Source organism: Mesoplodon bidens, assembly GCF_964165515.1.
Source record: "Mesoplodon bidens genome assembly, contig: HAP1_SCAFFOLD_97, whole genome shotgun sequence".
NCBI lineage: Eukaryota > Metazoa > Chordata > Mammalia > Artiodactyla > Ziphiidae > Mesoplodon > Mesoplodon bidens.
This window is the reverse complement of record NW_027672422.1, coordinates 93,347-115,975: the sequence shown is the minus strand read 5'-3', so window position 1 is coordinate 115,975 and position 22,629 is coordinate 93,347. Positions and strand designations below refer to the sequence as shown.

At 41.7% G+C, this 22,629-nt stretch overlaps 1 protein-coding gene across 1 annotated transcript in view; it reads right to left on the bottom strand.

Annotated features, from left to right (window-relative positions):
- LOC308610220 (putative helicase senataxin) overlaps positions 1-15,262 on the bottom strand; it is a gene marked incomplete at its 3' end in the record, with an annotated part of 70,196 nt that extends 54,934 nt beyond the window's left edge. The window contains exons 1-4 of the mRNA XM_081259442.1: positions 15,174-15,262; positions 6,486-6,669; positions 5,036-5,246; positions 2,958-3,067 (exon numbers count right to left, since the gene is read on the bottom strand). Of these exons, the coding sequence (XP_081115568.1) occupies positions 2,958-3,067; positions 5,036-5,246; positions 6,486-6,662 (498 nt within the window). The 5' untranslated portion in view covers positions 6,663-6,669; positions 15,174-15,262. The remainder of the gene's footprint in view (positions 1-2,957; positions 3,068-5,035; positions 5,247-6,485; positions 6,670-15,173) is intronic.
- Between the last annotated feature and the right edge of the window lie 7,367 nt (positions 15,263-22,629).

Genomic DNA, 22,629 nt, shown 5'->3' with positions numbered 1-22,629 from the left:
TTACTTGATCCTGATTTGATCTAACCCTGATAAAGCATTTTTGAGAGAGTAACTTCCACTCAAATACTGACTAGAAATATATTATTATTATTATTATAAGTGTGTCGATGTAATTGTTCTTTTAAAAGAGCACTTACCTTTTTGATACACGAACTAAAGTATTTTATGGATGAAATGCTCTGATGTCTAAGATTTGCGGTAACTAAACAGGAGTAGAATACTGACCACATATTGATAACAGATGAAGCACAGTGATGGATATATGGGGGTTCACTACACCAATCTATTTTTGTATGTTTGTAATGTTCCATAATAGAAAGTTAAAAAAGGAAAAATGAAAAGAGAAACCTCAGAAGAAATCAAAGGTCACCTCTACATGGCGATATAGCATAGGGAAGTGATTTTAAATTTATTCTGCACTACAAACTGAATTTAGTGATCACAACCAACCTTAAAAACTAAATAAAATTTTAAAAAAAAATCAGTGGGCGTCCTTCATAGTAACAGTAAGTACTGTTTTGTGAAATGTTTAGGTCACGTATGTCTATATGTGTGTGAACTCGATGAAGAATATTTTTACTTAGGTTATGGGCAGAAAAGTTTGCAAAACATAGAACTAGTGGACAAAAGAATGGGCTCTATGCCAACATAATTAAGTAATGGATTTTAAGCTATCGAAAAAAAATACAAAGGAATCAATGAGTCTATAACTTATGATAAACAGATGAATAAATGAAGAGCAGGGAAAATGGCTCTTGATTATAGTATAATCAATGTCAAGTGCTGACTGGTAAACGTGTAAAGTGCTGGGGTTGAAACTATTTTGCAATCTTAGAAAAACTGGCTCAGGGAAGAACCATCAGGTAATGCTAAATTTAGGAGAACATTTTGGTGAGGAGTAAGGTATTTATGTGATCTTAGAGTACTTAAGAAATAGACATTGTACAGTGAAGAAACTGGACAACACCTCAACTAGATGATCAAAATTAACATCACCATGAGAGGCCGGATGATATGGCATGCCGTATATCTGACAGCCTGAGAAGGACATAGCATCCTTCACTTATGTAGTATTCCAGTTGGAACGTATAACCGAAGCCTAACCATGCGCAAGCATCAGACAAACCCAAAATGAAAAGCATTCTATTTTTTGTAAATGGGAGGGAGGCAGAAATGACTATTCTTCAGAAATGTAATTGTCATAAAAGACAAAGATAGGCTGCGGAAATGTTACAGATTAAGGGAGACTAATGTAACACAACTACATGTAAATCCTGATCCTGGTCTGGATACTGGAGTACAGGGGGAAAATGCTACAAAGTACACTGGATCACACGACACAACTGGAAAACAGACCTTACTGTGTCAATGTTAAAGTCACTGAAGTTTATAATATTGTGAGAATATACTTATTCTTAGGAAATATACACTGAAGTATTTAGGGGCAAAAGGCTATGATACATGCAACCTACTCTCAAATGGTCAGAAAACAAACAGCTTTGTAGTTAACTGAAAGCAAATGATAGAACAAATGGAGTGAAACATTAGTAATTGGTGAATACAGCTAAAGAATATACAGGTGTTTTCTACTTTTATTTATTTTTGAGAATTTTCTGAAAATTTTAAAGTATTTTCAAATAAAAACTTTAAAAAAAGCATTAGGGCTCTGGATCAGGCTGCCTATATACAAATCCCAGTCACCATACTAGCCTGTGTAACTGTGGTTAAGTCTCCTGACTCAGTTTCCTCACCTACAAAAACACATATATAATGAAGAATATAGTCATTCCTGGCCCTGCAGACCCAGTCACCCAGTCTGCAAGTGCTTGGCCCAGGTCCTGGTTGCTCAGCTGGACCTGCTTCCTCTACTGCTTTGCAGCTTTAAGAAAGCCAGTCCCGGAGAGCAGCTGGCTGTACTTTCTGTCAGTCTTCTTTCACAGGCAGGAAAGCCCCACCTTTATTTTAAGCACAGGCCTCGACTCTGGTTCTACCCTTGCCTGGAGTAGACTTGTAATTCTTATTATCATGCACAAACTCAGTCCCCTGCTACCTACAGCCACCCAGGCCGACATACAGGTTTCCACCATGTATCACTTTGTATTTCTGTTCCATTACTGGTCCAAAGAAACATTTACCCTTTAAAAAGTGGGACTATACCTTTTAGAATTCCACTTTTTGAATTCTTTTCTATCATTGTTTGGGTTTGGCACAAAGGAGACAGAAATTCACCACCATTCTGACTGGAAACCCCATTACCGTGTTCTTTCTTCGCCACTTAAAAAAAAAGCCTCTTTACTATCCTTCTATTGGCAGAGCAACCCTTCGTGGCTATTGTCTTAACGTTGTAACTCAGTTCTAGAGGCCAATGTGCACAGGTCCTACTGCACACGCTGCCTCGCCACATGATGTTAAGTCCTCAAACTCGAGCAATCAGCTCAAAGTCAGGTTCCAAGCCTCTGGTGTTGCTCTCTGCTTCTGTCTACCTACTGTTCTGATTCTCATGTTCCTCTTCCTGTTTGGCACCTAAGAACTGAATCTCCTTGTTCTCCCCTCTACCCCATCACCTGTTAAAAATCTCATCTATTAGCAAAATAATTATTTCAAGTGTTTTGACTGGTATTTCCATGTGCTTGGAGTGGGGCAGGCAAGCAAGAAAAGCAAGAGAGAACTCTCCTTCTTCGTTAGTTCAGGTCAACACACTGAAAGTTCAGGTTATTCCCTCATTTGTCTTTTAAACTGAAGCATCACCTGTCAGAACTGTTTCCCTACTCTTTTAACCCTCTTCTTTGAGCCCCCCAGCACCCCCTCCTGAACTACAGTAATGTTACAACAACAAGAGAATAACTTTGGCAAATATTTTAAACAAAGTACACATCAAAAACCTCTATTATAGTTATCTGTAATATAGGTGCAAAAATAAAATATCCCCTCTTCCACTGCCTAACACTCACACTCATCATTTCATTGGGATGGACCAAAAACAAATAGATCCCTGGATGTTTGTCAAAAACCTGAAAGGAGCAGTTAGCTTGTTCCATCCGGCAAAGTGCTTCAACGCATAATTCATCTAAATAGAAAAAATAAGGCAGTAAACATAAGACATAAATCTTATCAACGTATCAAGATTCCCTAAATTTGGCTCCTTCAGTTGCTCTGTAAGTAAATGAAAAGTTGCTCCTTTTTTTTTTAAACTGAGGCATAAAAATGCTGTAAATGTAGGAATGATATTTAGCTGCTGAAAGACCGGTAGGTTGATCATAGTGTGTGCCTATGAATTGCTCTGACTTTCCTAGTACAAACATCTTTTTTCACACTGGGCATAATTATCTCCAGAGAGCACCTTCTTAGAAGTATGGCTGTAGGTCCAATTCCATTAGCATTTTACATTTTGATCCATGAGGACTTTATCTTGTACCACAGGGATAAAATCAGCTTTGCCCCACAAATGGCTATTTTGTCCTACTCTCAGTTACTGAGTAATCCATTTTCTCCACTGGTTTGAAATGCTATCATCAGCAAAGAGTAAATTCCCCAAATATATTCGGTTTACTTCTGGAGTCTCTACACTGCTCCATGAGTCTATCTGTACCAGCACTATCTTAATCCCTGTTGCTTCATGGAAATTTCTTCATCACTCTTTCAAAAGTATACTGAATAGACTCATACGTTTACCATATCAGATGAATCAACTTTATTTTGTCAAGCTTCAAAGAATATTGTAGTGACAGTGGTTAGCTTTGGGAAGGAGGGACAATGACTGGAAAAGTAAGAGGAGAGCTTCTGGTGTGTTGATGATGATTTGTTTCTGACCTGGGTGCCAGCTACACAAGTATGCTTAGTTTATGAAAAATCAAGCTTATATAGTTTTCTGGATATGGTACTCTTTAATAAATGTTTGAAAAATGACTTGTTCGAATTTAAAAATCTAGTTATTTTGAATTTATTTAGAAAGAACTGATTTATCTAATAAATCTTTAGATATACTTTTCAATTTACTGAAAATACAGAGGATAGAGAAACAAGTCAAATAACATGACAAGGAAGAAATCAGAAAAGTCCAGGAAGCACATTATTCTTTAGGGCAACCATCTGGTCTCAGCAAGTCAAAGTTATGACAAAAAAATCTATCTATCTATCTATCCATCTATCTATTTATCTAACTATATCTATACCTGTGCACACATACGTAAAAGTAAACTATTCTGGATTAAAAGAGATGTAAGAAATATGGAACCAAATGGAACCAAATGCACAGTCCCTGATTGGACTCTAATTTAAATAAATCATCCAAAAAACACATTTTGCAACTACTGGGAAAATCTGAATGTGGACTAGATACAGTAGTGGGTGCCTTAAAGGTACTGTTATTTCGTTAGATTTGACAGATCAGGAAAATGTCTTCAAGAGATTCATATTAAGAAATGCAAATATAAATGGCCAAAATCTAGGCAGACATAATATGCTATGCCATTGTGATTACTGAAAACTACTACAGACCAGTGGTTCTCAACCTGGCGATTTTGTCCCCCACTGGCCCTGACCCCCAACTCCCAAGGGACGTTTGGCAATATCTGGAGACAATTTTGCTTGTCACAACTAGGGTAATGGGGAGAGCAAGTCACTACCAGCATCTAGTGGAGAGAGGCCAGGGATGCTGCTAAACATCCTACAATAAACAGCATGTCCCTCAGGAACCAAGATTTATCCAGTCCAAAATGTCAACAGTGCCAAGTATGAAAAACCCTGCTACAGACAAATTCCAAGAATGAAAATTAATTGAATGGATAGAAGAATAAATATGTGATAAAGCAAATACAGCAAGATATCAGCAGCTGTACAATCTATGTGGTGTGTATATGGTATTCACTGTGTAATTCACTTTTCTAGGTTTGGAAATGCTCAAAATAAAACGTTTGGAAAAAAAAGTATCCTAAGTATATGTTTAAGAAACAGATTTTCAATATAGATAAACCCAAATTCTTACAATTCTTAAAATATAAAAATGATACAACTGTGAAACACCCAAGATACTCACTAACACGCTCATGTAAAAGCAAATAAGGATATTTCAGTATTTCAAGAAGAGCAACTCGAAGCTTATTTTTAAAGTCTTCGCCAGTAAGGTCAAACAGCTGTGCCTCTCCATTGTTGTCTACTATATATAACTCGTCATCGTCTCCAATTTCTCCCTTCATGGCCTTTTCAAAGTGATTTATGAGACGTGAGGTTTCTAATTCCCATAAAACCTACAGGAAAAGAAAAACGGGCAGTGTGCTTTATATCTTATTAGCAACAAAATATACTGGATGTGACGATCCTTCTAGAAAGCCTTTTCCTAAGCATAAAAATTCAGAAGTTTAAAGAAGTACCAGGGCTTCCCTGGTGGCACAGTGGTTGAGAGTCCGCTTGCCGATGCAGGGGACACGGGTTCGTGCCCCGGTCCGGGATGATGCCACATGCCGCAAAGCTGCTGGGCCCGTGAGCCGTGTCTGCTGAGCCTGCGCGTCCGGAGCCTGTGCTCAGCAACGGGACAGGCCACAACAGTGAGAGGCCTGCGTACCAAAAAAAAAAAAAAAAAAAAAAATTATATTACATTTAAAGAAAACAGTCACTGAACATAAAAGTGGCTTTTATGATACATGAACATGAGTACATAGAGCATGAGATGTTTACAACATTGCTCTTGCAGAGTTTTGTTATCAACAGCACTGTCAACTATACTCTATTGAAAAGGAAATGAGAAGTTGGAGCTTCTTTACACAAGCTGGGCCTTCTCTGACTTCCCTCCTACGTTCCAGCCATAGGTAATTACCTTGAAACATCAGCTTTAGCATAAAGGCATTGGTTAGCTTCATCGCTAGGCAACTTTGTAAACGTAAAGTTTTCCTCAAAATGTTCATAACTTATCATCCCCTCCTCTCTTCTATATTATTATACGTAACTCTATGGTCTGTATTCCATTTCTCACCAGATAAATATAATAAACCAATATTCAAAGCCACATATTTAAAATTATATGTTTCACTTTGGTTCCTGTGAATGAAAAAAAATGTTTGTCTTTATTGATTTATAGCACTTAACATTAAAAAATGAAGAGAGGGGAAAAAAAGAACTATTAGCCAATAAAAGAATAACCCAAGCCATTCAGATACCTGGCTGTTAAGAAAGTCAAACACAACGACATTAAAACATGAACCCAAAAAAACCCCATACGTCACTTCATTTCATGAAACTGTTTCACATCAAAATGTCTAAAAGTGGAGGATTATAAAATTCTGCTTTAGATTTCAATTCAATTCCATCAATCAATAAGCATTTATTCAGCACCTACTATCTACCAGGCTATGAGTTACATACTACACGTATATTAGCATTCACAGTTTAAATCACGTTTTCAGTTCCCTGAATGCTTCCAACAGAGTTTAAATTTATTCTCTTCCTAGTTATCAAGCTCTGAAAAATACTGCCCAATTAATGTAAAGTACCTTATGTAAGAATGGCAATTCATCCCTTGCTTTGTGGTATTCCGCCACACATTCTAAGCAGTAGCAGAGGTCTTCATCAGCTGTTTGAAATTCACTGGAGTGGGTCTTGGATGCATAGCGTTGCAGGAAGTCAATGGTGGAAATACCACCTGGTGTACACCAACAACATGTGCTCATTCTGTACCTGTATCCAGAAAAGAAGACATGGAAAGACTAAAGAAAAAAAAAAAAAAACACAACACTTCAGGCCTATTCTGGTGGAGAATGGGTACATTTCCTACAAATGATCATGTCTTCAACTTACAATGTGCCTCGACCACATCCAGAACATTCTGCTGGCCAGCTTATCAATCACTGGCTAAACTCAATCTGAGCTTACTCGTAAAAACTTTACCTGTGACACATGAAAAATAATGAAATGAAAGCAGTTAGTAATAAACATCATAAGGCAACATACAGCTGTGTTATAAAGCCGGCTCAAAACTATACAGTACTGATGGGAAATTATATACAGAGACATAGAATTATCAATGTTTTCAAAGTACAGATTTTGGAGTGTTCTAATCATGTACTGGAGTCAAGTGAGAAGCTCAGGAAACCTTTCACATTCCCTGAGGCCCTGCTCCCGAAATCCCTGGAAACCTTAGAAATCCCCAAATATTAGTCCATACCAATAACAAAAACTCATATAGAGAAGAATTTTCTCTTGGTTTGGAAGTATATATACACATGACTTTGCACATGTGTGTATGAACTGCTGCCCATAACTCACTGCTCGTCATGGCAGTATAAACTGTAATGGCTGCAAATATAATAGCTACAAAACTATTCCTACTAAGTTTGAAACGTACAGTTTTCAACTGTCTCCAATTTGGGGTTTTATACTACCATCAGAGCCTCCACCATCCAAACTCAAGTAAAAAGGGTTAAATGAAATTAATTTCAGAGATTGGTTCAAGATGGCGGAGTACAGGATGTGCACTCACTCCCTCTTGCGAGAGCACCGGAACCACAACTAACTGCTGAACAATCATCAACCGGAAGACACTAGAACTCACCAAAAAAGATACCCCACATCCAAAGACAAAGGAGAAGCTGCAATGACGAGGGGCGCAATCACAATAAAATCAAATACCATAATTGCTGGGCTGGTGACTCACAAACTGGAGAACACTTATACCACAAAGTCCACCCACTAGAGTGAAGGTTCTGAGCCCAATGTCAGGCTTCACAACCTGGGGGTCCGGCAACGGGAGGAAGAATTCCTGAAGAATCAGACTTTGAAGGCTAGCAGGATTTGATTGCAGGAATTTGACAGGACTGGGGGAAACAGAGACTCCACTCTTGCAGGGCACACACAAAGTAGTGTGAGCACTGGGACCCAGGGGAAGGAGCAGTGACCCCATAGGAGACTGAACCAGACCTGCCTGCTAGTGTTGGAGCGTCTCCTGCAGAGGCAGGAGGGGAGGTGGCTGTGCCTCACCGTGGGGACAAGGACGCTGGTGGCAGAAGTTCTGGGAAGTACTCCTCGGTGGGAGCCCTTCCAGAGTCCGCCATTAGCCCCACCAAAGAGCCAGGTAGGCTCCAGTGCTAGGTCGCCTAAGGCCAAACAACCAGCAGGGAGGGAGCGCAACCCCACCCATCAGCAGATAAGCAGATTAAAGTTTGACTGAGCTCTGCCCACCAGAGCAACACCCAGCTCTACCCACCACCTGTCCCTCCCATCAGGAAGCCTGCACAAGACTCTTAGGTAGCCTCAGCCACCAGAGGGCAGACAGCAGAAGCAAGGAGAACTACAATTCTGCAGCCTGGGGAAGGAAAACCCTATTCACAGAAAGACAGACAAAATGAAAAGGCAGAGAGTGCTTTGTACCAGATGAAGGAACAAAATAAAACCCCAGAAAAACAACTAAATGAAGTGCAGATAGGCAACCTTCCAGAAAAAGAATTCAGGAAAATGACAGTGAAGATGACCCAGGACCTTGGAAAAAGAATGGAGGCAAAGATCGAGAAGATGCAAGGAAGGTTTAACAAAGCCCTACAAGAATTAAAAGAAAAAACACCTAGAAGAATTAAAGAACAAACAGAGATGAACAATACAATAACTGAAATGAAAAATACACTAGAAGGAATCAACAGCAGAGTAACTGAGTCAGAAGAACGGATAGGTGATCTGGAAGACAGAACGGTAGAATTCACCTGCTGTGGAACAGAATAAAGAAAAAAAGAATGAAAAGAAATGATGACAGCCTAAGAGACCTCTGGGACAACATTAAACGCAACACCATTCACATTATAGGGGTCCCAGAAGGAGAAGAGAGAGAGAAAGGACCCAAGGAAATATTTGAAGAGATGATGGACGAAAACTTCCCTAACATGGGAAAGGAAATAGCCACCCAAGTCCAGGAAGCGCAGAGAATCCCAGGCAGGATAAACCCAAGGACAAACACGCCAAGACACACAGTACTCAAATTGACAAAAAATTAAAGACAAAGAAACATTACTGAAAACAACAAGGGAAAAACGACACGTAACATACAAGGGAAGTCCCATAAGGTTAACAGCTGATTTCTCAGCAGAAACTCTACAAGCCAGAAGGGAGTGGCACGATATATTTAAAGTGATGAAAGGGAAGAACCTACAACCAAGATTACTCTACCTGGCAAGGAGCTCATTCACATTCAACGGAGAAATCAAAAGCTTTACATACAAGCAAAAGCAAAGAGAATTCAGCACCACCAAACCAGCTCTACAACAAATGCTAAAGAAACTTCTCTAAGTGGGAAACACAAAGGAAAACGACCTACAAAAACAAACCCATACCCATTAAGAAAATGGTAATAGGAACATACATATCAATAATTACCTTGAACATGAATGGATTAAATGCTCCAACCAAAAGACACAGGCTCGCTGAATGCATACAAAAACAAGACCCATATATATGCTGCCTACAAGAGACCCACTTCAGACCTAGGAACAGTTACAGACTGAAAGTGAGGGGATGGAAAAAGAGATTCCAGACAAATGGAAATCAAAAGAAAGCTGGAGTACCAATACTCATATCAGATAAAATAGACTTTAAAATAAAGAATGTTACAAGAGACAAGGAAGGATGCTACACAATGATCAAGGGATCAACCCAAGAAGAAGATATAACAATTATAAATATATATGCACCCAAAATAGGAGCACCTCAATATGTAAGGCAACTGCTAACAGCTATAAAAGCGGAAATCAACAGTAACACAATAATAGTGGGGGACTTTTTTTAATGTTAATTTATTTATTTTTGGCTGTGTTGGGTCTTCGTTGTTGCGTGCTGGCTTTCTCCAGCTGCAGCAAGCAGAGGCCACTCTTTGTTGTGGCGTGTGGGCTTCTCATTGCGGTGGCCTCTCTCGTGGAGTACGGGCTCTAGGTGCGTGGGCCTCAGTAGTTGTGGCATGCGGTCTCAGTAGTTGTGGCTCTCAGGCTCTAGAGCACAGGCTCAGTAGTTGTGGCCTGCAGGCTCTGTAGCGCAGGCTCAGTAGTTGTGGCGCACAGGCCCAGTTGCTCCACAGCATGTGGGATCTTCCAGGACCAGGGCTCGAACCCGTGTCCCCTGCACTGGCAGGCAGACTCTCAACCACTGAGCCACCAGGGAAGCCCGGAACAGAAACAACGTGCACAAAACACAAAAGGAAGGGGGCATGTCAAAGGGACATAATAGACACCAACCTGAAGAGCTCCCAGCGGCCAAAGCTGAAACAATCTGAGTAACAAAATAATGTAATATTGGATTATAACCCACAGTATAAATATACATGAATCCATACTGATACAAATGAATGAATAAACAAATGTGGGGGAAGGAACAAACTTTCCTTATGGAAGAATTGCAAATAATATATACAGATACTCCCCATTCCAGGAAGTGGAGCTTAATCCCACCCTATCTTGAGCGAGGGCTGGACTTGGTGAAACACTTCCAAATAAGAAAGGATGCAAAGTGAAAATCACACTTATGGTGGAGACACCTGGCAAACACAACCTCAAACCAAGTGATCAAGGTTAACATCACCAGTGGTTAAGTCGTGTTGGTAACCCCTGACACAATGTGATGAGGCAGGAACTTCAACTCTGCAGTATGCTTCCCCAAACCCACAACCCCAGTCTATTCATGCGAGAAACATCAGACAAACTCAATGTATTAGCCAAACAGCTATTAGCCAGTCTTTGACAAAAATGGAGAAAACCACACCCAAGGGAAATCAAACCAAGTGTTCTATCGTATGGAAACATTTTATTGGGAATTGGGCCAGGAAATTACCCAACAAAACCGGTCTTGAAAACTTGACCTTCATTATCTAATGAATGTATATCAGCCTGATGGGAAAAAAGTTACAAACCCAACTGTAAACCCAATGAAGTTCATTGCCTAACTGGATGATCCTAATCCATGCATTCTCATCAGGAGTGACATCATCCTCAAGGAGATGAAAACTGGTTAGTGGAACACATCCTACTCTTTATACATATAAAGCACAGGTATATGGACATTACGTAAAGAAGTATATAATATATATTGGTGGGATTAAAATTCACGGGAAATTCATAGGAAAGAAATGTCTTAAACGTTTCCTTTCAGAGAGGGAGAAGGGACAATAAAAGGTTAAGAAACATGACCCAAGTCATTGAATACTTGGGTACAGAAACTTGACAATGTTACATTTTTGAATGCATTACCACCCAAAAATTCAGAGTGCATAATAAGCTCTGCTAATGGGAAACTGATCACATCTTGACAGTATTTATAGTTTCTGTACAATCAAAAACATGGATTTGTCTTGTGAACTGATTTTTAAAATTTATTAAATATTAACTGTATACTTTCTTCAGGCTTCTGAAAAGAATGCAGGGCAGCTTTCAACATTAAAGTATAAAGAAAAAGACATTTTAGAAGGCAATTTAGAAAGGGAGAGAAATCAAAACTTATGTACAAGAAACTTAATTTCAATAAGGCCTAATTTAGGAGCTTCTTGTAAAGTAGAGCAGAAAAATAGCATGAGTTACACAGTCCTTGTGTGAAAAATTAAAAAAGTAATATGCTAGTTCAGCTGGAGAGTCCTGCCCTTTCCTAACACTAATTCTAATTCAATTACATTTTTTAAGGGTGCTGCAAACTAGGGAATATGAAGTAACAGAATAGACACTATGTTTCTGCAGAATATAAATTTCACTCAAAGAACTTCTCATACTTGAAAAACCAGTAATATAATACCAGGAAGTTAAAAGTCTGCAGAAGCTGTGTTTTTCCAGTGATGTAATCTAATTCAACAAGTTTCACCCTTCTAGACAATGCAAGGACAGAAAATGAAACTCAGGGAAGATTTCTCAAACATCAGTTGTTTCAAGCTTGACTTGAGCAGGAAACAAGACTGCAGTCAACTGCAACTTTGAAAAAATCAAGGTACTGAAGTACAAATAAAATGTTGTATACATTTTTTTTTTTTTTTTTTTTTTTGCGGTACACGGGCCTCTCACTGCTGTGGCCTCTCTCGTCGCAGAGCACAGGCTCCGGACGCGCAGGCTCAGCGGCCATGGCTCACGGGCCTAGCCGCTCCGTGCAGCATGTGGGATCTTCCAGGACTGGGGCACGAACCAGTGTCCCCTGCGTCGGCAGGTGGACTCTCAACCACTGCGCCTCCGGGGAAGCCCAAAATGTTGTATACTTTAAAATAATTATTAACAGAGAAGTTAGTTAGCAAAATAAACTTTCTAGTAAAAAAAAAAAATTATGGAGGCTGCTTTTTATTTCACTCACTCAGAGAGCTGGCTTACTTCCACATTCCAGAAAGCAAACTAAATGTTCTCAAAGTAGATAGGAGGTACTGCCATATAACAGATAAGTGCCATGGAATTTAGAAAACAGAGAGAACAGTGCTACAGCAAATCAACAATAGAAACATGTTTCCATACTTCCTCTCAAAGGCCATAAGTGGGTGTGGTTATGTTCCTAAAACTAAAATCATCATTGGCCTGATAGCTAAGCCCAAAAAAATCTGAACAGGGTATACTGAAATTTTTCTTTTAAGGGAAAACTGCTGGTAGATGACTATGAATCTTGCAAATTTTTGTACAATTCAGTTCTTCTGGAGGACAGTTTTGTTAAGTTCATCAGTGTTTTTACTGCTTGGAATCATTACTGAACTACAAATGGGGGAGTCCAGGGAATCCTCAAGCTGCATGACAGAAGTAAGAGCGGCTCCTGTGCATCAGAGAGACAGTATTTTTGCCAATAACATAGGATGCTTCACCAGAGGTATAACTGTAATTTTCTATTGACTTATCCAGGGGATATCATTTATCAATAATAGCTGGCCAGAAACTTCAAATAACAATCACTTTCTTCTATCCTTCCTAGCTAAACTTTTTGAAAATTTATTTATTTTAAACTTCTTCACAATTGCTTTTATTTATTTTTTTCCTCGGCCATGCTGAGCAGCTCGAGGGATCTTAGTTTAGATCCCTGACAAGGGATTGAACCCGGGCCAAGGCTGTGAAAGCGCCGAGTCCTAACCACTGGACCACCAGGGAACTCCCCTTGAAAAAATAATTTAGATTCACTTCTTTAGCTCCTTTGCACTCTGGCTTCTACCTTATATTTCACTGAATGTTTTCACAAAAGTCCCTAATAATCTCTTTAATACCAAATCCAGTAGGTTCTTTAATGGACTCCTCTAAAGCATATGAAACTGCTAAGCATGTATTCCTTAGCTACGACAACACACCATTCTTCTCTCACTTCCTCTACCCAGCCCCCATAATCATCTGTTCCTTTTCCCCCTGCTTCATATCAACATTTCCAAAGGTTTGTCCTCAGGACTCGAACCCTTCATTCAATATCCTCTTTGTGGGTGACAATTCAACCTATTTCTTCAACTACTATTTATAATGAAGCTTCCCCAAAGACTGAGAACGTAGGTAAAACTCAATGCCATGTTTGTGTTTCAGCTACTCAATAAATGATAGCCTAGCCTAGAATTCCACAAAGATATACAGCTGCCCTTCAGTTTCTGCAGGGGATTGGTTCCAGGAGTACCCCCCATGCACACCAAAATCTGCAGATGCTCAAGTCCCTTCCATAAAATAGTGGAGTACAGGGAACACAGTTGGCCCTCTATATCCACACATGGGAAACCCAAAGATATGGAAGGCTGACCGTACTCAATATCCAACTGTACAGTGAATCTATACTCACTTGACAGTTGCCTCAAAGTAAACAGGACCAGAACAGAACAAAGTCCTTCCCGTCAATGTGTTATCTGTCCTGTATTCTCTGTATCCACGGTATTACCATGACTTCACTTTTCAAACCAGTAACCTGTGAATTCTCCTATGCTATCCTCCCTTAGCCCCCATCTCTACAAGTTCTATAGAGTCTACCACCTTGATTACCTCTGTACTTTACTCTCAGTGAGACTGCCATTTCCTTAGTTCAATACATTTTCATTATTTGTCTGGATTACAGAAGAAACCTAAATGATCTGCCTCTTGTTTGATCCACCATCAATTCTTCCTCCAAAGTGCTGCCAAAGGCCAAAGCCAAAACCAGACTCTAAAAGCACAAATGACTCCTCTACCTTTGGCCGATAAAATTAAAATTTCTGACCTCACCACACAAGGCTCTCCATGACCTGGCTTCAGCATCATCTCTTGACATTCCCCCTCACTTGCACTTCCTAAAATGCTTCCTGGTGTTTGGCATTACCTGCCTTTATGGAAGCTCTTCCATCTGCCTTGGACACCTACTCTTCATACCTTTGCCTGCTTCTTAACCCTGGATGTGCCTCAGACTCACCAAAGGAACTTGGCAAAAAAAATTAGCAAAGGCACATGGTGAGATACCACTGAGAAAATTCAGATGCGTTCTAAAAAAGACTCCACCAGTACGTCTGATAAAAAGCCAGATTTGGGGGACATCCCTGGTGGTCCAGGGGGTAAGACTCTGCACTCCCAATGCAGTGGGCCGGGGTTCGAGCCCTGGACTGGGAACTAGATCCCACATGCATGCCGCCACTGAGAGTTCGCAAGCCACAACTAAGACCCAGCACAGCCAAAATAAATAAATAAGTAAATATTTCGGGGGCGGGGGTGGGAGGAGCCAGATTTGAGAACTACCTCTGAGCATCATCATGCCTGGAGGCTTGTCTGACTCATTCCCTCCCTTCCAATCTGTCTTTGATGACTTTTTTCTCTATCCCCTCAGGACTTTGTACATGGTCTCTATCACTGCATTTACCATGTTAGGCTGAGCTGTTTACTTATCTGTCTCCCACCTACAAGCTCCATCCTCAGCAATTCTGCGTGTGTTAGGGGGCAAGGATCCGTTCTGTATTTTTTTTTTCTTTTGTCTTACTCCTCAGTGCTTGGCACATAATAAGTGCCTGAAAAAAAAAGTCTTAAGTGTCTATTTAACAAATAACTGCCGACACTTCCCTGGTGGCACACTGGTTAAGACTCCGCGCTGCCAATGCAGGGGGCCCAGGTTCGATCCCTGGGTCTGGGAACTAGATCCAACATGCATGCCACAACTAAGAGTTCGCATGCCACAACTAAGGAGCCCGCCTGCTGCAACTAAGACCCAATGCAACCAAATAAATAATAAAACATGTAAACATTTAAAATTAAAAAAAACCAAATAATTACCTGGGGTAATGGCCTACAGCGAAGCCATCCTTTCAGTCGAGATTCCTGGGTTTATTTGAGAATGGGTGAGGATCTGCATTCATATATAACCAGACTCTGGGCCCCAACATTTCTGAAAAAGCAAAACAAAACAAAACTGAGGAAGTGGTTTTTAGACTCGCTCTCTCACCTGGGCTTCACATCAATCCTTATAAAGAACCACCAAATATTACCATTTGATGACAGGGCTCAAGCTCCCAGAGGTTAGACAACATGCCTGTGGATCTAACAAGGAATGAAGAAACAGTGCAACTGCCATTCTGACTCCACAGGGGGAGTGGCTCCACGGGGGACCTCGTCCCCACGCTGGGGACAGCGAGGCACTTTGTCATTAAGTCCCGCAATTAGCAGGTGAGTTCAGCCCTACGATCGTCAGTAGCTAACACCTCTGCCGCTTTGACTGACCAGCCAAGGGTTCTTCTTCCTTCGAGCCTCGGGCCCGATTCCTTCTGGGCCACACAGGTCTTGGCACATCGTCGCTCCTGGAAGGTGGGGAGGACGGCAAAGGGCCCTCTGGCTGGCTGTCAGCGCTCCATCGCCTTCAGGTGGGGCAGGGAGGGCTCAGGTGGCCACTCGGGAGGGGCACACTCTCCAAAGGCACGAACCCCAGCAGGAGAAAGCAGGGGGCGCCGAGCGGACAGAGACTTTCTGTAGTGAGACACCCCACTCACTCCCACAGAAACTACGCAGCGCCCAGACTCAGAAGAGCTCACACGGGACGGCACTGCAGACGACGCGAAGGGAGAGGACCGGAGGGCGCCCCAATGGGCGCCGCAACTGTCCTGAGGGACGCGGCCGAGCTCACGCCGCCCCTACCCCACCCGCCCGGGCCTCACACGCTGCGACGGTTACACCGTGCGCACTCCCACGCTCACCGGGCCAGCAGCCGTGAGTTCAACGCTCTCCTCACCCGTCTCGGCCTCCCCCCGGCCGCTAACCAGCCTCCGCCTCCGTGCCTCAACTCAACAGTCGGCCAAGAACGGAAGTGCGGGCCTGCGATCAGTCGCCAACATCCGTAACCGACCACCCAACCGAAGAAGCCCCGAGCGCAGGACCCGCCCTCTGCGTGGCGTCGGCCGTCCGCAGGCCCCGCCCCGGCCGCCGCTTTCTTGTTTTGGTGCCCCGAGGGGCGGGGCGTGGGAAGAGACACGCCCGGGCTCCGCCTGGAGGCCGGGAAGCCCGGCGTGGCGTCACTTCCGGGCTCCCAGGGCCGCCCAATCAGGAGCGTCCGTGAGGGGCGGGGTCTGGGGGAAAGCTTGAGGCCGAGGTTCCACCGCGGCCTTGACCCGGATTTCTCCGGGTAGCGGCCGCCCACCGATGCGCCCACCCCGGGCGACCTGGTCGCTTACCCTGCTGTCTTTTCCGCCCAGTCCTTTTTCTTCCCTTTTAGACGCCTCAGGAGTTTCAGCAGGGGTGTTACGGGTTGCGAAGGAATTGTTTTTCTCTTTCGATTTCCTTTAGAGACCTAAAATATAATATGTAATCAACACGTACTTTGGGGGAAGTATATACTTTGTATCATAGAAAAGGGATACATTAAGTATTGGAAAGAGGAAAAACAGTACAGAATATAACAGTAAAACCCCCTGGGAAGCCTACCCATTTTTTTTTTTTCTTTTAACGCTTACTGCTGACTTCGACGATGAGGCGTCACCACTAGCTTATACTCTAATAGAGGAGACAGAAAAACAAATAATTACTAGTTCTGATCAAGGCTCTAAAGGAAAGCAGAGGCTGAGTTAGGCCCGATCCAGACCGGTCAGCCAGCGACGATCTTACTGAGCAGAAAACCCTAACCAAAGAATGAGAAAGGGTGAGCCAGGGAAGAAGTGGGCAGGGTCCTGCTGAAGAACATTCCAGAAAGAGGGCGTGGCTTATCGGAAAGCCCCGATGCCTATTATGGAAATTTAACAATCCCAGCGGGAGGCAAAGACTGTTATTCTCGTTTCTAGATTTTTCTCTGTCAGGCGGACTGTGTTGGCCAAATTCAAATCCAGTGTTTAAATACGAAAGTTACAAAACTGTGCGGAACTATATTGCACTATAAATTGCGTAGGTATCCTTTTTAAAATAATATTAATACTTTTGTAAAATAGGGATCTGGCTGGCTATTAAAAAAAAAAAAAAAACTTTTTCTGAAAGAGAAGATGGAAAAAAAATCACCGGAATCTCTATTTCCCTGAGATAACCATTTTAATGTGTATCCTTGAAGAATGTATTACATACGTTTTTATTAAAGTAGCCATGAAAGGATATTTATAAAATGCTAAGCTACTCACCACAGTGTAAGAAACGGAATATTACCGTGAATCCTGAACAGAGGGGCTCCTCCATTTTACAGGGTAGCTTGGGCTAGGGACACACAGAAATGTTTTAACTTCTTATAAAATCAGAAAAACAAGTGGAATATTACGTTGAAGAAAATCTTTTAAATTTACCATTTATTTGTCTTTACACCAATACAGTCATAAAATATAAATTTTGGTATTTTTAAGGAGGAGAGTGCCCCTGAAGGCAAAAAGTGCCTAGGGCCACTGAAGCCATAATTTCATCCTGCTTTGGAGCCCGCTGTGGGTCTTTCCTTATAATATTACCACGTTTGTCTTTAATCTGTAAATATTTGAAGCTTAGCGTGTTTTTGAGCTTTATCAAATTAGACTGAATGCATTTTTCCGTGAATTGCTTTTTATACTCAGAGGTTCATTGACCCAAGGTATGCTCAGGAGTTGTAGAGCCCAAAGTTTACACAACTTGAGGGGTGTCTTTAATATTTATTTGAAATGAATAGCAAAAATCACAACTTTTTTAAATGGACAAACCCCACAAATACTAAAAATTCAGAAAAAAAATATTTAAGCTGCAAACACAACTCTATAAAAGTTATATATTTGGGCTTCATACACTTTTATCTCAGCAATGAGGTTGAAGATCATTTTCTATACAAGGAACACAAATGTAATTCAGTCTCTTTTCTAGTAAGATTGATGAAATTTTATTGTGTTTATGAACATTTCAAATTAATACTTCGTTTGATAATATGCACATTTTAGGATTGTCAAGTTTAAAAAATTTGGATCAAGCCTTTTTTCCAAGATAAGCTGTAAGAATTCAGAACACATAAAGTTTCTGGTGTAATGATTGAACCTAAGTACTTGGAATTGATAACACATTACTACTAAGTTGTCATAGATTTTCTCATTTTTAGATACAGATTGTGAGTTTTTTTTTTTTTTTTTTTTTGCGGTACGCGGGCCTCTCACTGTTGTGGCCTCTCCCGTTGCGGAGCCTGTGCTCTGGATGCGCAGGCTCAGCGGCCATGGCTCACAGGCCCAGCCGCTCCGCGGCATGTGGGATCTTCCTGGACTGGGGCACGAACCCGTGTCCCCTGCATCGGCAGGCGGACTCTCAACCACTGCACCACCAGGGAAGCCCAGATTGTGAGTTTTATATGTCAGTATTTTATGTCAAAATTTCAGTACTTTTTCCAGTTTGATCATTTGACTCATTACTCATCATTATTTGGATCATCAACAATCCAAGAACATGTTACACATTATTTCTATTTGAAATGGATCTGTTCTTAATGAATTACTAAATTATTTGTTATATTATAATTTCTATTGACTTCATCATCATTAACCTTCATTGTAGCCTCTTAGTCCATTATTCTGTCAACTTTATATAATTTATAGACAATTATACACAATAAGTACACATTTTAGGTGTATGGTTGAGAGATTTTAACAACTCCATAATTTCATGTAACCATCTCTAATCATGATATAAAACATTTTCTTCCTGCCAGAAAAGTGCCCTTGGGACACTTGGCAGAAAATCTTCTCCCCATTCACCCAATGGAAACATTGATTTGACTTCTATCAACATATCTATCATCATAGATTAATTTAGACTATTCTAGAACTCTATCAATGGAATTATACACTATGTATTCTTTTGACCATCTGCTTTTGTTCAACAGGAAGTGTATGAAGTCCACAGATGTTACTGTATGTATCAGCAATTCATTTTTATTGCAGAGAAGGGTATCATTCAATGAATACACCACAATTGGGTTTTTTTCTTTTAGTCATCTACTGATGAATATTGGGTGGTTTCAAGTTTTCCACTGTTAATAGATAAAGCTGTTGTGAACACTACTGTACAAGTCTTTTTATGCTCATATGTTTTCATTTAACATGGATAAATATGCAGGAGTGGAATTGCTGGGTTACAGGGTAGGTGTGCCTTTAACATTACAAGAATTTACAAGCCATTTCCAAAGTGATTTTACCATCTTCAATTACCATAAACAAAGTATAAGACTGCCATTTGCTCCACATCCTTGTCAATACTACCCCTATTGTAAGTATTTTAAATTTCAGTCATCCCAATGGGTTAAAATGGTGCCTCATTTGTATTTCCCTAATGAATAATGATGTAGAACATCTTTTCTTTTCTTTTCTTTTGTGGAATGCGGGCCTCTCACTGTTGCGGCCTCTCCTGTTGCGGAGCACAGGCTCAGCGGCCATGGCTCACGGGCCCAGCTGGTCCGCAGCATGTGGGATCTTCCAGGACTGGGGCACGAACCCGTGTCCCCTGAATCGGCAGAAGGACTCTCAACCACTGCGCCACCGGGGAAGCCCTAGAACATCTATTCATGTGCAGATTGAGAATTAGTGTATCTTCTTTGTGAACTGACTGAGCTTTCAGGCAGAGCACAGAGGATTTTTAGGGCAGTGAAAGTACTCTGATATTAAAGGACTGATACAGGTCAGTATACATTTGTCCAAATCCATAGAATGTACATATCAAGAGTGAACCCTAATGAAAACTATGGACTCTGGGTGATAATGACGTGTCACCGCAGGTTCCTCAGTCGTAACAAATGTACTACACTGGTAGGGAATGTTGGTAATGGGGGATACTATGCATATGGCGGGGGGCAGCAGCGGGTATATCAGAAATCTCTGTAGCTTCCTCTGAATTTTGCTGTGAACCTAAAACTGCTCTGAGAAACTAAAGTCCTTTTTAACCTTATGGTCAAACAGCTCAGACGTTTGAATGGAAATGGCAGGTAGGTAGATTAATATTTTAGCCTGGAGTTTGGGGGAGAATCTGACCTATAACTTCACATTTGGGAGCCATCAGCACATAGATGTTATTTCGAGGCACCGGGAGAATGTGAAGAGTCCAAAAAGTCTCGAGGAACATGAGCATTTAGAAGTTGGGGGCAGTTGGGGGAGTGTAGCAGAAAGTGGTAATTGATTCTACCTGTATAGAATGAAAGATAGCTAATACTGGGCTTCCCTGGTGGCACAGTGGTTGGGGGTCCGCTTCCCAATGCAGGGGGTGTGGGTCCGTGCCCCCGTCCGGGAGGATCCCGCATGCCGCGGAGCACCTGGGCCCGTGGGCCATGGCCGCTGGGCCTGCGCGTCCGCAGCCTGTGCTCTGCGGCGGGAGGGTCCGCAGCGTTGAGGGGCCCACATACCGCAAAAAAAATAAAATAAAAATAAAAAAGATAGCTAACACCATGGCTTGTTTGTATGGTGATAACAATGCAGAATAGAGATGACAATTGGGAACAATTGTCCACAGGGGTATTTACCCTTTCAGCCATTTAAGGCAGGTTGAGCTAAATCCGAGCTCCAGACATGAGCCCAGATGGGTTGAAGACCATCCTATTTTTTGTGGCTACAGTGATGGCTCAGAGTTGGGCACAAGCTCTAATTTGGGCACTGGGAACGAAACCCAGGACTTAAGCAAGAGCTATTGTTCTCTTCTCTGAATGGCATCCTCTATTTAAGTAATAATAAGGATGCGATAACATGGGGCTCTATAAAGGCACCCCTCAGGACCAAGGGGCCCCTTGTGTGGATTGAAGATGAAGTGGACTCTGGAGAAGGGAGAGCTGAGAATCAGCAAGAAAACACATTTTGGGGACTCCGAGTAGCTGGATCCATCCTCTCCCTCTGGATTTTCAGTCTGAGAGTCCCCGGATTCCTTTGAGCTATCTGAGTCTCATTTTCTGGCACTTGCAAGTCAAGACTTCTAACCTATAAACTCACAATCCCACTCCCCGGAGAGAACCACTGTCAACACTTTGGGTTTAATTCCTCCGTTACTCTGTAATGCAACTCTATTTACACATTTTTTTTTTCTTTTTTGGCTGCACCACGCGGCATGTGGGATATTAGTTCCCCCAACAGGGATCGAACCTGTGCCCCCTGAATTGGAAGCAAGGTGTCTTAACCACTGGACCACCAGGAAGTCCCTATTTTTTTTTACTGTTACAAAATTAAGAAGATAATATGTACACTTCTGAATGAAAAACAGTATATATTTTAGTTGATGATACTGTTTACCTTGTATGTTAAACAAATCTATCACTATCATTATTTTTTTTAATTTATCTATTTATTCATGGCTGTGTTGGGTCTTTGTTGTCATGCGTGGGCTTTCTCTAGCTGCTGCGAGCAGAGGCTGCTCTTTGTTGTGGTGCGTGGGCTTCTCATTGCAGTGGCTTCTCTTGTTGTGGAGCACGGGCTCTAGGAGCGTGGGCTTCGGTAGTTGTGACACACAGGCTCAGTAGTTGTGGCCTGCGGGCTCTAGAGCGCAGGCTCAGTAGTTGTGGTGCATGGGCTTAGTTGCTCTGTGGCATGTGGGATCTTCCCAGACTGGGGATTGAACCCATGTCCCCTGCATTGGCAGGCAGATTCTTAACCACTGCATCACCCGGGAAGTCCCTCATTATCATTCTTTAATTACTGCCTAATATTCCATTCTAGGAATACACCATCATATATAGTAAATTTCCTATGAAAGAACATTCATTTTTCTAGTTTCCATATTATAAATGTGCCATTCTTTTACACTAGTTCTATTATTTCTTTAGGTCCTAGAAGTGAAATTGCTGGACCTCAGAATATGTACATTCTTAAGGCTTTGATGTATTCTATCGGATTGTCCTCCAAAAGGAACATGTAATTTATATTCCCATCAGCCTGAAGATTGGTATGTTTGACAGATAGAAGGAGGTGACTAAAGGCAAGATGCTTATTAAAAAGAAAATATTCATTTGTTCTGGGACTTCCCTGGTGGCGCAGTGGTTAAGAGTCCGCCTGCCAATGCAGGGGACATGGGTTCACCTCCTGGTCCAGGAAGATCCCACATGCTGCGGAGCAGCTAAGCCTGTGCACCACAACTAATGAGCCCATGGGCCACAACTACTGAAGCCCACATACCTATAGCCCGTGCTCCACAACAAGAGAAGCAACCAGAGTGAGAAGCCCGTGCACTGCAATGAAGAGTAGCCCCTGCTCTCCGCAACCAGAGAAAGCCTCTGCAGCAACGGAGACCCAACACAGCCAAAAATAAAGTAATTAATTAACTTTTAAAAAGAAAATACTCATTTGTGCCC